We start from the raw sequence: 14,325 nt of genomic DNA on the forward strand, positions 1-14,325 counted from the left end.
AAACTACTCCTGCATTACCCGTATTTGATTTTGTATTTATAACCCTGTATTCACCTGACCAGAAGTCTCGTTCCTCCTGCCACTGAACTTCACTAATTCCCACTATATCTAACTTTAACCTATCCATTTCCCTTTTTAAATTTTCTAACCTACCTGCCCGATTAAGGGATATGACATTCCACGCTCTGATCCGTAGAACGCGAGTTTTCTTTCTCCTGATAACGACATCCTCCTGAGTAGTCCCCGCCAGGAGATCCGAATGGGGGATTATTTTACCTCCGGAATATTTTACCCAAGAGGATGCCATCATCATTTAACCATACAGTAAAGCTGCATGCCCTCGGGAAAAATTACGGCTGTAGTTTCCCCTTGCTTTCAGCCGTTCGCAGTACCACAACAGGAAGGCCGGTTTGGTTAATGTTACAAGGCCAGATCAGTCAATCATCCAGACTGTTGCCCCTGCAACTACTGAAAAGGCTGTTGCCCCTCTTCAGGAACCACACGTTTGTCTGGCCTCTCAACAGATACCCCTCCGTTGTGGTTGCACCTACGGTACGGCTATCTGTATCGTTGAGGCACGCAGGCCTCCCCACCAACGGCAAGGTCCATGGTTCCGGGGGGGGGGGGGGTGAATACGCTTGTATTACAAAAATACGCTTGTATTACGAAAATGCTCCGTGAATTCAAATAGGAATCCCTGGAGAAAAGAGGACGTTCTTTCCGCTAAACGCTACTGAAAATGTTTAGACAAATGACATTTTCGTCAGACTGCAGAACCATTCTACTGCCACTACCGAACATCTCGCGTAAGGGCTGTAAAGACAAGATAAGAAGTTTTTTCCCTCACTCCATCTGTGAGGAAGAGGAAAAGTAACATCTAACAGTGTAACACGTTATCTTTAGCCAAGTATGGTACTGTGGCCTACGGCATATGTACGTAGATGTAAACACCACCTCAGTTTAGATTTTCCTTTTTTCCCCTCTGAATCGATTCAGATGGTCCTTCGAAAAATAAGCGCGATATTTCCTTCTAATGCTTATCTTATCGAGCCTGTACTCAGTAGCTAATGACTCACACGGAACCCCTTATATGCGAGGTCGCAAGTTCAACTTTTAGTGAGGCCAATTTGAAAGTGGTATGTTAAGAATTATGACAGGAAAAATATTAGGTGCTAATGACTCGCCATGTGCATCAGGAGGGCGACAGAAAATGAGTGTCTGGGAGGTGCAAAGATCAACCTTCAATGAGACGTATGTATTACACTTCTTAACATGAACATCGTCGATATTCAAAAAATGTTCGTAGTAAACCATTAACTTGCATCATGAAAACCGAATGAAAAACGGCGCGCCACAGTGTTCACAAAGGTTTGCATCATCAAGATCTAAGACGAGCTCAATGGGAGTTACAAATTGTGCACGACGTCCAGCTAGGTATCCACTCTTAAAGAACGCATATAGAAGCGTAGCGGTATGACAGGGTGATGAGAACTGATGGAATGTGATGGCATGCAACAGAATGCGAAAGTCTGTTGTAGTGCTTCTCTTGAAGCTGGCAATCCTATAAGGCATAGTTGCAGACAGTGCGATAATATATATTACAGGCACAGAAAAAACAAACATCCAGAGGCTGAATTTGTCCAGTGGTTCCAGGTGGTACGAACTGCAGTGTGAAACACGTTTCTATGAGGGATAGTTTAGTTTTACACGCAGACCAGTCATGAAGAACAGTCACCGTCATTGCGTGTGTCAACTAATGAAAAGTTACATCATAATAATATTAGTCATAATCAATGGGCAACGTATTTTAAGGATTTTTTCTAGGAAAATCGGCCTGAATTTTCATATAAATTTGACGTCAGAATGGAATAGAACGGATTATGGTGTTTAGATATAAAAATTCATTAACAGGATATGAGGTGCAGTATGATAAAGGAGGCCTCAGGTATGGATCAATATATCCAGAGCTGGTAAAGTTTGGTCCGCCGATATTGTCTGAGATGCTAAGGAGTCTGCTTAAAAGTGTGTTAAATGGAGAAGATGTTCCATCGGAATGGAAAACCAGTGGATAATGAAGGGTCACGTAATGATCCAAATAATTATTGGGGATTGGCAGTGTTACCTCTCGTTTGAAGACTACTCGAAGGTACTGACAGATCTGGTAGAGAAAGAAACAAGTCACAGACAGCAAGAAGAGCAAGCAGGATTCAGAGCTGGAAGATGGGTGATGGACAACATCTTCACGATTGAACTAATGTATGAAAACGCACGAAGGCTGGACTGGAGACGCATGTTGCATTGACTAATCTACAATAATCGACCCATCAGAAAACTGTGGGGGTTGTTGAAAGAGATAAGGTCAGATGAAAGATTGCTGAAGGTTGTTAAGAAATTGTATGATTATAACATATCGAGAGTAAGGATGGGAATAGTTGGACAGAGGTTAATAAGAGTTTGCGACAGGGATGTGGGCTGTCATCGACTGTATTTAAGCTGCTTCTAAGAGAAATCCTGCAGTTTTGGCATAGAAAATGCCAGGTTGTAGCAGTGACAGCAGAGGACAGAAAGATATTTAATCTTTATTTTGCAGATGTACTAGCAAAAGATAAGGATTATCTAAGCTATATGATAAGAAAATTTTAAGATGAATACAATAAGGCTGACCTGTGGATGAACATGAAGAAGTATGAATACTTGACTCTTGGAACGAAAAAAATAAAAAATTTCGAAGTAGATGGAGCAGTAATTGTAGATGTATAAAAGGCAAGGTATTTTGGGGTATTATTTAATAAACAGGGCACAAGGAATGACGATATTATTAGTAAGATTAGTAAAGGACGAGCTGTAACAAGGGCAATGAACTCCGTTTTATGGAACAAAAAGATAAAAGGAACATCAAGAAGATACTGTATAAGACTACAGTCAGAGGGTAGTTTTGTACGGATCGGAAGGCTGGGATGCTAGAGGGAAAAAATCTGCTTCTCATTAAGATGAATCACAAGCTATACTAGGATGGATAGGGTAAGAAATGACGTAATATGACAGAAGATGAAAATGGATAGGGATATCTGTGACAACATTTAACAGAAACAGCTGATGTGATTTGGCCTTCTGAATAGAATGAAGCAAGATACTCGTAGAATAGCAAATAGAGTACTACGATAGATACCATCCCAGCGGAAGAAAAGGGGTCGCCTATCACGCAACTGGCATTATAATGCAATGCAAGCGGTAAGTATGAATGTTGAGGAAAGTCAAGACATAAGGAAATGGTGAATTGGGCGAAGAAGCGGCGCCAGCCGTAGATAATCCGCAAGAAGAACAAAAAGAAGAACACAAATCAAACTAAAGCAAATTGTTCTGACCAGTCACTGGCAAAAAGCAGTGCTCATACCATAGTTGTAGTTGCCTTACGCCAATTTTCCGACTCTTGCTTGCTGTGAAGTAAACATTCCCTATTGCCCTAGTAAGACGACGCACACGAGAAAGAACAGTACGAGTTGGAGCACCTCCAACTTCTCACTGTACAATAAATAACCTTCCAGCCAATTTGCTATCCAGTTCAACTGTCGGCATATTTGTATACGAATACACTGAGGAACTGATGTCAATTGGTCTTGGTACAACTCTCTTCGTTTTTCTAATTTCCAAGTTTCCTTTCATATGAATTTCCTTTTCAAATCCCGGATGGAAGGAGTTCAAAAAAAGTTTCTTAGTGAACGATGAGAAAGGTTTGTTTATCTCATTTAAAAATTTTCTGGCCGATTCCGTAATCTGACATGCGTCGTCAAGTTGACGCTTTCAAGTTTCGTTATCTTACGTCTTTCAATTCTCTAGCATTGTTTGGAGCTGTGTAACCATCTTCTGCTTACCTTTATATCACTGTAAGCTATATCGCGCGCAGTTTCATGTGCATCATTATCATGCACATTGAATCGAGCAACCTTGAAACACGCAAACACCAGTATCCGTAGTGTTTCTTTAGCACTGCATGGTCATATTGCTGTGGACTTATTCGAAATTTGTTCATAATTGGTTTCTTACTGTACTGCAGATGATCTGCCATGTATGTAATTTTGTTGAGTACCCTCCATTTGGACAACGACTGTCCTTTACTGCGTTTCACTGGCGACGGGATTTGTGACTCCCTGTCTGATAAGGATGATGAACTACATAGCTCGACACCTGTTTCAGTATCACTTTCACTTGTTAAGCAGGTATCGTCATCACTGAACTCCTCATGTACATTGTCCGCACAGTTGAGCATGTACGACATCACACATTCTTGCAGAGACGCTAATGTTTCATCTGCTACGTCTTTCTCACTCTGCGAAATTCTTTTGGTTCCCTTCTAGTAAAATGTCAACTTCAGCAGTTGTTGTTGTAGACATAATGGAATGTCCGCTTTGTTTACCGTTGCTATCGCTCTGTTTTATATCAACTCCACTAGCATCGTAACACTGTTGTGAGTTACTCTCCGACCAGTTCAAGCACGCTCATAAAAGTTATTGGCCTTTTGCGACCTCACACTCAAGGGGGTTCCTTGGTAGTTCTCTACAGTACGTTGAAACATAATCTTCCTTCATTACTCGCTGATTCATACAATACGTACCTCGTGGACACTTTCCTCATCAACTAAGCTGTAACCGCATGTGAACTAGACACAGTATCAGTGAACAGGTTGTTACTTATCACTGTCTGCTGGCAGTAAACTCACAGCGAAACGCAGCGCTCCAAGCGGCGGCTCAGCGTACGGGATGCCGAGGAAGGCCGTGTACGTTGTGTTGTAGAGGCTGGTTTTTGTGGTTCCCAGCAGCGTGCCCTCGTCCACGGTCACCAGTATGTCCTCAGCCTGTAGACAAATTACATATTTACTACAACTTATATAGGTGATTTACCAACAGCATCATCATCTTCCCTCAATGATGTAATTTTGATATCTGAAAATAGCTTCTTGTACATTATGTTCTCTATACCTGTGCACAAAGTCCATCAATTTTGTGTGGAAACCGCTACAGATATCTATCATCAACGATAATCAAATAATATCTGTTGGTTATAAAAGGAGGAAGAAGTTCACTGAGTCCTTAATGTACAAGGTGGAAATGATTTAAACCACCAAACTTCGCGAGGTCGCACGGGATACTGAAACAATTATATTTCTCTAATGTCATATTTTCCTGGGACAAGTTTTTAAACCAGTAGAGGTTGTTTCCTTTGATTGATAATTAATTAAACCAGTCAATTCTGGGAGGTTGTTGGGGATACTGGAAACCCTTTTCTAAAGTGTTTTCTTTTGGGGCACCGTTTTAAGAGGATATTAAACCTACTTGCAGTAGACAAAAACTAACACAAACAATTTTTGATTCTTTATTACCTAGAGACAGCAACATTAACACAATTACTTCTATAGCAGAGGTTCAAAAGCCTCCAGTGTCTTGTAAACAAAGATTACTCTGGCAGGTCATCTTCTGTCTCACACAGTTGAAGACAGCAGGAGTGTCCTTAATTTCTCCTGCTGCTGCTAGAACTGTCAGCACAACTAATCCTCTTCCTATTCAACAGGTTTTTTTTAAACTAAGTTGCACATCTCTTCCCAGACCAAACATTTAGAGGGGTCAAATCGGGGAATCAAGTAGGTTAGTTAGTGTTTAACGTCCGGAATCAAGTAGAACATGATAGTAGATTACGATAATGGACCACCTCTGCCAACCAACTTTTCTGATAAACAGGACGACTGAAATGTCCTGGCCCCACATCGTACTCGAACCGCATCCGCTGTCTTGTAGAGAGTGCCACGTCACCCAGCAATTCTGGAAATGCTCTGGCGAGGAAATTGTAGGAAAGCCGGCTGGCTAATGGCCTAAGTAGGAGATAAAGGGGCCAAATTCAACAATCACCAACAATACCTGCCCACACATTCACGCACTTGAAGAGCGCGAGTAAATGTGACATGGGGATTAAGCTCACAAGAAATACGCACATTGTGGAAGTTGAAGAACCGATCACACCCAAACGTTGCTGCATCTGTAATCATAGCAGAGGTTGGAAATTCAGGATGCATTTGATACTGTTCCAGGTACGACTGCGAAAATTGTGCTCTAAGTGGATAATCATCTGGTTCCACATTGTACACACGCCATAAGTGGAATGGATGTAACAATATTGATCATGAAGGACGTTTCTGACATTCGTCTTATTGGTCCCCACGTTGTCCGCAGTTGCACAAGTGCTGGCGGAATGATCTTGCTCCACGCTCGGAGGACAGATTCCTCAAATTGCGGAGTCCACACTGTACGTCTTAGTACCTGTCCACGTACTCTGCTAAATGACCCAGCCTCACTCAGCTGTTGCTACGCAGCAGTATACCTCAGATATTGTGCGGTACGACAACTAGGATATTGTTATTGATAAACTCTCTGTTCGAACATTGTAGTTCACTATGTAATTAACACCAACCACGTCAGTGTAGTCATTCAAAATGTATCGGTCCATTAGTAAACAAGTGCTGTGCTGGGTCAGAACGTACAACTTTTAAAGGTGAATGTGAAACAGCTATTACAACTGAAGGGTGACGTAGGCTTTCTACCATTACAGCAGGAACCGTTGCAACAACAAATCCGACGTTTCAACTGAAGAGCGAATAGACCCTCTACTGAATTTTAAAAAAATGCTCACAGGAAATTATGACAGCAGCGAAAAATACTTGTTTTGGTGCCCCGTGCAACCTACAAAAGGTTGTCATTTTAAATAATTTTCACCCTATAGAATACATTACAAATATGAGCGGCTTACAAGAAGTGCATCATATAATAAATTGTTAGACGTTTATGTAAAGTTCTATGGGTAATCTTACAAAGTTTGTGATGTGAACTGAAAGAAAGAAATACTAAATTCTCACATACATCACTCATAATGTAATGAAATATTCAAACTAGAGTTATTTTGTAGAAAACTGTCATTTCGAGACTGTGGCTGTGTATAAAATACCAGTTGACTCGTTTTTGACATTACTGTCACATATGCTGTGTGATGTTGTTTCATTCAATGCCTCTGCTTCAGGGTTGTTATACTGTGCGTTGGGAGAAAACTTTGCATTTTTCGCAATGGGATGGGGCACTAATGGTGTGGTCTCAGGGCCCGCTTGTCCTCAGAAGGCAGTCAGTGAATATAACTAGGAGAGGCATGCCTCCCCTGGGAGATGGGCAGTTTTTGTGGAACGTGGAAGTGAGGCTATTTTCTGCTTCATGCTATTATGGACAGAGCTGGCGCCCAGGACTAGCTGTGGGCAGGGGTACTGCAGTGTAACTGTCACACCTGATTTGCACATTTTTCCCTTTTCTACATGAGCTACAAAGGCCAATATACTGAGGCCAGCTTGAGAAGGAAAGTTGCTTTTGCTTCTAAATTTTGGTTATCCAATCAAACTGAGTCACCCTCCCATCACATTAGGTGCAAATGGCCCGACCAGTGGAGCAAACACTGTTCCTGGCTGGTAACAAACTCATCTTTCTCAATGAGCGTTTTGAATGCAAAGACCAGGAAGTTTCTGTGTGTGTTCCCCGGTTTTACTGTGAAATAAACAATATACTCGTCCTCCAAATTGGAAACAGCATTGAGTCATCTCCTCCATGTAAAGTACTTGAAAGTAGGAGGGCTGTAAACTTAGATTCTGAGCATTCCTCTCCTGGCCATCTTTGAGAGAAAGTCATGTGTGTGGACCATCTGGTGCTTATTGGCAGAAGCTAGATGATTTGGAGAAATCAGATTGTTTATAAGTTTGATTTAGTGAGCTGTTCAGATGAGCAGATCTTGTTGCGCTTTCTCCATACAATATTCCACGTTTTCTGGTGCCTCCCCATGGTGTTAGTGTGGTTTTGTAATTTGATCTGAGTTTTAGAGACCTTTGCTCTTTGTTAGGTTTACTATGGTTTACGACCATTACTGGAGCAAGAAAATAATAATGGTTTACCTTAGTCGTGATTTAAATTTCACGATCGCTCACTGTTCAACGACTTTTCCACAGTCAGGTGGTCCACAAGTGAGAAATATAATCTGTTGTATACTCGATTTGTTGTTTTGACTGTGCCAGTGTTTTCACAGTGGTTCAAATGGTTCAAATGGCTCTGAGCACTATGGGACTCAACTGCTGAGGTCATTAGTCCCCTAGAACTTAGAACGAGTTAAACCTAACTAACCTAAGGACATCACAAACATCCATGCCCGAGGCAGGATTCGAACCTGCGACCGTAGCGGTCTTGCGGTTCCAGACTGCAGCGCCTTTAACCGCACGGCCACTTCGGCCGGCTTTTCACAGTGCACAGTGGCCAAATTCTGCCATCAGTTATATTAAAATTTAGAGAAAAGAAAGAGCATGTCACTCACTTGTCTTGTATGATCAAAAATTTCTTGTTATACACACATCAAAAAAAGTTTTGCATCACAGCAGTTTCCAGAAATCCTGAAGATAGACGTTGACTGTGGATATTGTATCACAGACACAGTCCCTTTGACTGTTCAGAGATGTCACTAAACCTGCCCAAAGATGTAAACAACCATGCATGAGCAGCACCTATTAGACGGAGGGGGTCCGATAGCCCATCAGTTCCAGTTATTTCACAAGGAAGGAGGCACACAGGTCGTGTTGTCTGTAGTTCAACCATGCCTAGACGGTCAGTACTGCGGTTCGATCGCGTCCTCATTATTACTTGGGCCAGGAACGGCTCTCAAGGGAAATTTCCAGACGTCCCAGAGTGAATCAAAGTGATGTTGTTCGGACATGGAGGAGATACAGAGAGACAGGAACTGTCGATGACATGGCTCGCTCAGGCCGTCCAAGGGCTACTACTGCAGTTGAATGATCCCTACCTACGGATTATGGCTCGGAGGAACCCTGACAGCAACGCCACCATGTTGAATAATGCCTTTCATGGAGCCGCAGGACGTCGTGTGACGACTCAAACTGTGCGCAGTAGGTTGCATGATGCGCAACTTCACTCCCGATGTCCATGGCGCGGTCATCTTTGCAACCACGACACTATGCACCGCGGTACAGATGGGCCCAACAACATGCCGAAAGGACCGCTCAGGATTGGCATCTCGTTCTCTTCACCCATGAGTCAGACAATCGTCGGAGACGTGTTTGGAGGAAACCCGGTCAGGCTGAACGCCTTAGACTCACTGTCCAGCGAGTACAGCAAGGTGGAGGTTCCCTGCTGTTTTGGGGTGGTATTATGTGGGGCCAACTTACGCCACTGGTGATCATGGAAGGCGACGTAACGGCTGTGCGATACGTGAATGCCATCCTCCTACCGATAGTTCAACCTCATCGGCTGCAGATTGGCGGGGCATTCGTGTTCATGGACGACAACGTGCATATCTTGTGAATGACTTCCTTCAGGATAACTACATCGCTCGACTAGAGTGGCCAGCATGTTCCCCATGAACCCTATCGAACATGCCTGGTATAGATTGAAAAGGGCTGTTTATGGACGACGTGACCCGTGAACCACTCTGAAGAATCTACGAAGAATCGCCGTTGAGGAGTGGGACAATCTGGACCAACAGTGCCTTGATGAACTTATGGATAGTATGCCACGACCAACACAGGCATGCATCAGTGTAAGAGGAGGTTCTACTGATTATTAGTGGTACCGGTGTCTACAGCAAAGGTCTCGCCGTATGGTGGTACGACTTGCAATTTGTGGTTTTCATGAACAATGAAAAGGGTGGAAGTGATGTTTGTGTTGATCTCTATTCCAATTTTCTGTACAGATTTCGGAACTATGGGAACCGAGATGATGCAAAACCTTTTTTGATGTGTGTATATAACGAACCAGGATCTCACCACTACTTTTACTTGAAAAGAAGGAAACAGCTACCAGCATTTTTTAACAACGCTATTTTTTACGATAATATTGTCGTCACCGGTTTCGAACAGACAGGTTCATCTTCAGATGGCTCTTCACATATATATTTCAATTGTCAACAACAGTACAAGCAATACGAAGATGAAACTGTCGGTTCGAAATGGGTGAAACTCTTACCACCACTGCAGTTGAAAGTGCTTGCTTAAATCATATACTTCAGAGGTACACTACCAAGCTGTATTTAGACAGACCTTACTGCTCGGCATGCAGGAGGATGTTAGGGTTTCATGAAATGATACAAATCGTATATAGCAATTAGTCAGTAACGTGATTGTACAGCACTGGATTTCTTCTCCTAGGTACGCGCACAATGTTAAATTTATTTACGTCCTGGATCAACTACCAGTCCGTGCACCATTCATCAATCCTCTGCAGACTTTGCTGCAAATCACCACAGTCTTCTGGCGTTCGTAACGTCTTATAGGTCCGTTCCCGGTAGCTGAGTGGTCAGCGCGACAGACTGTCAATCCTAAGGGCCTGGGTTCGATTCCCGGCTGGGTCAGAGATTTTCTCCGCTCAAGGACTGGGTGTTGTGTTGTCCTAATCATCATCATTTCATCCCCATCGACGCGCAAGTCGCCGAAGTGGCGTCAAATCGAAAGACTTGCACCAGGCGAGCGGTCTACCCGAAGGGAGGCCCTCGTCACACGCCATTATTATTATTAACGTCTTATAGACAACTGCATCGTCTGCCATCAGCTTCATGGAACTTTCAACGTTATCTTCTAGATCATTTATAGATAACGTAAACAGTAATGGCCCTGTCACAGTTCCTTGCGATACTCCTGAAATTACCCTTACTTTTGACTATTTTACTTCATTAAGAGCGACGTGTTGAGTTCTATCTGTAAGGAAGTCTTTCCAGTCCAAATCTCTTCCGATACAGGGTAAACCCGTGTTTTTTCCCCACAAAGCGACAATTCAGAACTGTGTCAAACGCCTTCCTGAAGTCGTGGGTCATGGCATCAACGGTGCGCCGATATCTGCAGTGCTGCGGATCTCATGGAGGAACAGAGAGAGTTGAGTTTCGCAAAATCTCTGCTTGCAGAATCCATGTTAATTTTGATAGAGGATGTTTCTGTTCTTCAAAAACGTCGCGATAACTGAGCTTGAAACGTGTTCCACAATTTTAAACAGACTGAAGTTAGTGATGTAGATCCATAATTAAGTCAATCTGTCCGACGCCCTTCTTGAAAATGGGAATTACTTGCGCTTTTTTTCTAGTCGCCAGCCACCTAGCAATTCCTTTCGCATAATCTCTGTACAGTCTCACTGGTCTAGAAGCCTTTACACTACTAAGCTGTTCTAGTACTGTTTTCCACGATGAAACGGATTCGGAAGACCAAATTCAGTATTTCGGACTCCTGTGTGTCATCTTCCGTTTTCTTATGAGTACAGCCATAGAGTGACTGAATAGATTATTTACATACTCTTGCTGATTTTGTAAAAGACCAGAATTTCGTAGAGTTTTAAGTCAGATCAATTGGCAAAATTTTGGTTTCGAAGTCACTGAACGATTCTCTTCGTTGCTCTCCTAATTTTCGTGGTCGTTTTGTTCGGCTTTTTTTTTTGTCAGCTTGGTTTTGACTTGTCTTTGCGATAAACCTTTCTTCTGTTATTAGATGGCTATTAAACCATGGTGGATCTTTCCCATCCATTAAAATCCTTTTCGAAACATGCTTGTCTAAGGCATACCGAACGATGCTTTTCAATTTTATCTATTTCAAAAATGGTTCAAATGGCTCTGAGCACTATGGGACTTAACACCTGTGGTCATCAGTCCCCTAGAACTTAGAACTATTTAAACCTAACCTAACCTAAGGACATCACACACATCCATGCCCGAGGCAGGATTCGAACTTGCGACCGTAGCAGTCGCGCGGTTCCGGACTGCGCGCCTAGAACCGCTAGACCACCGCGGCCGGCTATCTATTTGTGCTCCACATTTTCATCCCCGTCAGTGAACACGTGATGTTGACTGCTAACAATATCAGGAAAACGATAGATTGCTAGTCACTCTACAGACAATTTGTTGAGATGCAGATAGTCACATCGAAAAGACTGTTACTCATTTAGCATTCACCGCACCTCACGCACACATGAGTGCCATCTCCAGCAGTTTGAACCGGAATACAGTTGTCTCATTGAACCCAAGTAGCAACGTGGAGCGTGGCAGGTAAATATGTGGGGTATCAGGGCAGGGGTAGGGGGAGAGGAGAGCGCTGTGTGGTCGAGAGTTAAGGGGGGAGTACATGGAGGCTTAACAAGGCGCAGTGTCGAGAGAGGCCCGGTGGTGGGGGGCCGGCGGAAGGACAGCGGAAAAGGAGAGTTGCAGGGAATGGGAAAGATGGGCAGATGTGTTGGCATAGGGCAGTACACAATGAAAGTGAGTGGACGTGAACAGGAAGCTAGGATAGATGGGGCAGAGACGGTTGGGTGGAGGGTGTGAGGACAGTAAGTTACTGCAGGTGAAGGACAGGATAATTTCAGGATCGGAGAATGTTTTGTAACAATAATTCCCAGCTGTGCAATTTAGAAAAGCTGATGGCAGTGGGGAGGATCCCGCTGGATCTGGTTGTGAAGCCGCCGTTGAAATTGAGCATGTAATGTTCAGCTACATGTGTCACAGAGTGGTCTACCACACTTCTGGCCAAAGATTGGCGTTGGTCATTCGTCATGGTGGACAGCTAGTTGGTAGTCATACCAAGATAAGAAGCTCTGCAATGATTGCTGCTACATGACATGGCTGCTTTCATAGGGGGCCTAGTCTCTGATGCGGGTAGGATAAGCCAGTGACAGGAATGGGATAGAAAGGGCTGGATGCATGGATTGGGCAGGTCTTGCACCTGGGTCTTCCACAGGGATATCAATCCCTGTGGCATGGTGCTGAAGTTGGGACTCAGTGACGTTGGGTTGGCAATGGGACGAGGGGTAGGGGACGCTCTTGGGTAGGATGTGTTTCAATTCAGGGCGCAATGGCAGGTGTTTGTATGCCTTCCCTTCAAAGGAGAATTAGTTGTAGGATAAAGTTGGTAAGATGTATGAGGAATCAGGTTATAGGTTCAGAGTCTGAGGGGTGTTTGGGAAGGTAGTGTTCAGTGAAAGCGAGACCATGAACGTGAGAGATATTGATGTACAGGGAAGTGACGTCAATAGTGACGAACAAGGATCCAGGAGGTAAAAGGGGTAGGAATGGTGGAAGTCAGTGAAGGAAGAGATTGGTATTTTTGACGTGGGAAGCTAGATAACAGGCGACTGGTTAGATTCCTGTTGGTCAACGAGGACCGAAATTCTTTTATTGGGGACAGAACAATCTGTAACAATGAGGTGCCAATGACTGTAAGATTTGTGGATTTTGCGGAGCATGTAGAAGTTGGATGTGTGGGGTGTCTTGGGGGTGAGGGGGGAAATGGATTCAGGAGAGAGGTTCTGGGAAGGACCTAATTCTAAAAGGAGGCATTTCTACTAAATTTACTTTCATGTAAACCTGTAGTTACAAATAGCTCTGAGCACTATGGGACTGCACATCTATGGTCATCAGTCCCCTAGAACTTAGAACTACTTAAACCTAACTAACCTAAGGACAGCACACAACAGCCAGTCATCACGAGGCAGAGAAAATTCCTGACCCCGCCGGGAATCGAACCCGGGAACCCGGGCGTGGGAAGCGAGAACGCTACCGCAAGACCACGAGCTGCGGACTGTAGTCACAACTTCACTCATAGTGCTCACTGGAAGCAAAAGTAGAAGAGAAGCAGAGCTGGACAGCTTTATAGTTACAATGCAGTTCTCGTGTTTCCAGTTATTTACATGTAAAACAGCGCAATCCAAACAAGTTTCCCAGTTCTCAGGAGGCGTTATCCGGTCTCAATCGATGATAGAGAGCAGAGAGAGAAGTAGACAGCTTCCTATTACACATAAGTCAATTAGATACAAACTGTTTTTTTGACAATGTCACGTACACAATAGGGGCAAAAATAGAAAGAATCTTATGCCATCTGAGAATGTAAGGTTATGTTTAGGACTACTGGAGGTAAAAATCAACGTAATGAAGGGAGACACAAGAGTGTTTCTAATATATTTGCTAGTACGCGAGGCGGACGACTACCATTAGCATAGGTGTCAACGATGGGGAAGAGACAGAGCCAGGTTCACAGCCATGTTAGGATATGCAGCCAGATGCCCAGCAGGAGCACATCAAATTGCGTTTCGACACAGAACTCCATTATAAAGAAACAGTTTGTATAAAGAGGGCGGTGATATGAATGAAGATCGGTAAGACAGACACTTATAAAATATTTGCAATACAAGCAAGTGAAATAAGACGTAAATAGAAGTTCTACAACAGATTAAGAGCTGCATTATGATTAATGCGTTTTGCATTTACAGGCAAATG

General features: G+C 43.4%; 1 protein-coding gene across 1 annotated transcript in view; it reads right to left on the reverse strand.

Annotated features, from left to right (window-relative positions):
• Window positions 1-14,325, reverse strand: part of LOC126252906 (pyrethroid hydrolase Ces2e-like) — a 128,676-nt gene that overhangs the window by 93,091 nt on the left and 21,260 nt on the right. Inside the window, exon 2 of the mRNA XM_049953881.1 lies at window positions 4,718-4,852. Coding sequence (XP_049809838.1) covers window positions 4,718-4,852 — 135 coding nt within the window. The remainder of the gene's footprint in view (window positions 1-4,717; window positions 4,853-14,325) is intronic.

This window comes from Schistocerca nitens, chromosome 4, assembly GCF_023898315.1.
Source record: "Schistocerca nitens isolate TAMUIC-IGC-003100 chromosome 4, iqSchNite1.1, whole genome shotgun sequence".
NCBI classification, from domain to species: domain Eukaryota; kingdom Metazoa; phylum Arthropoda; class Insecta; order Orthoptera; family Acrididae; genus Schistocerca; species Schistocerca nitens.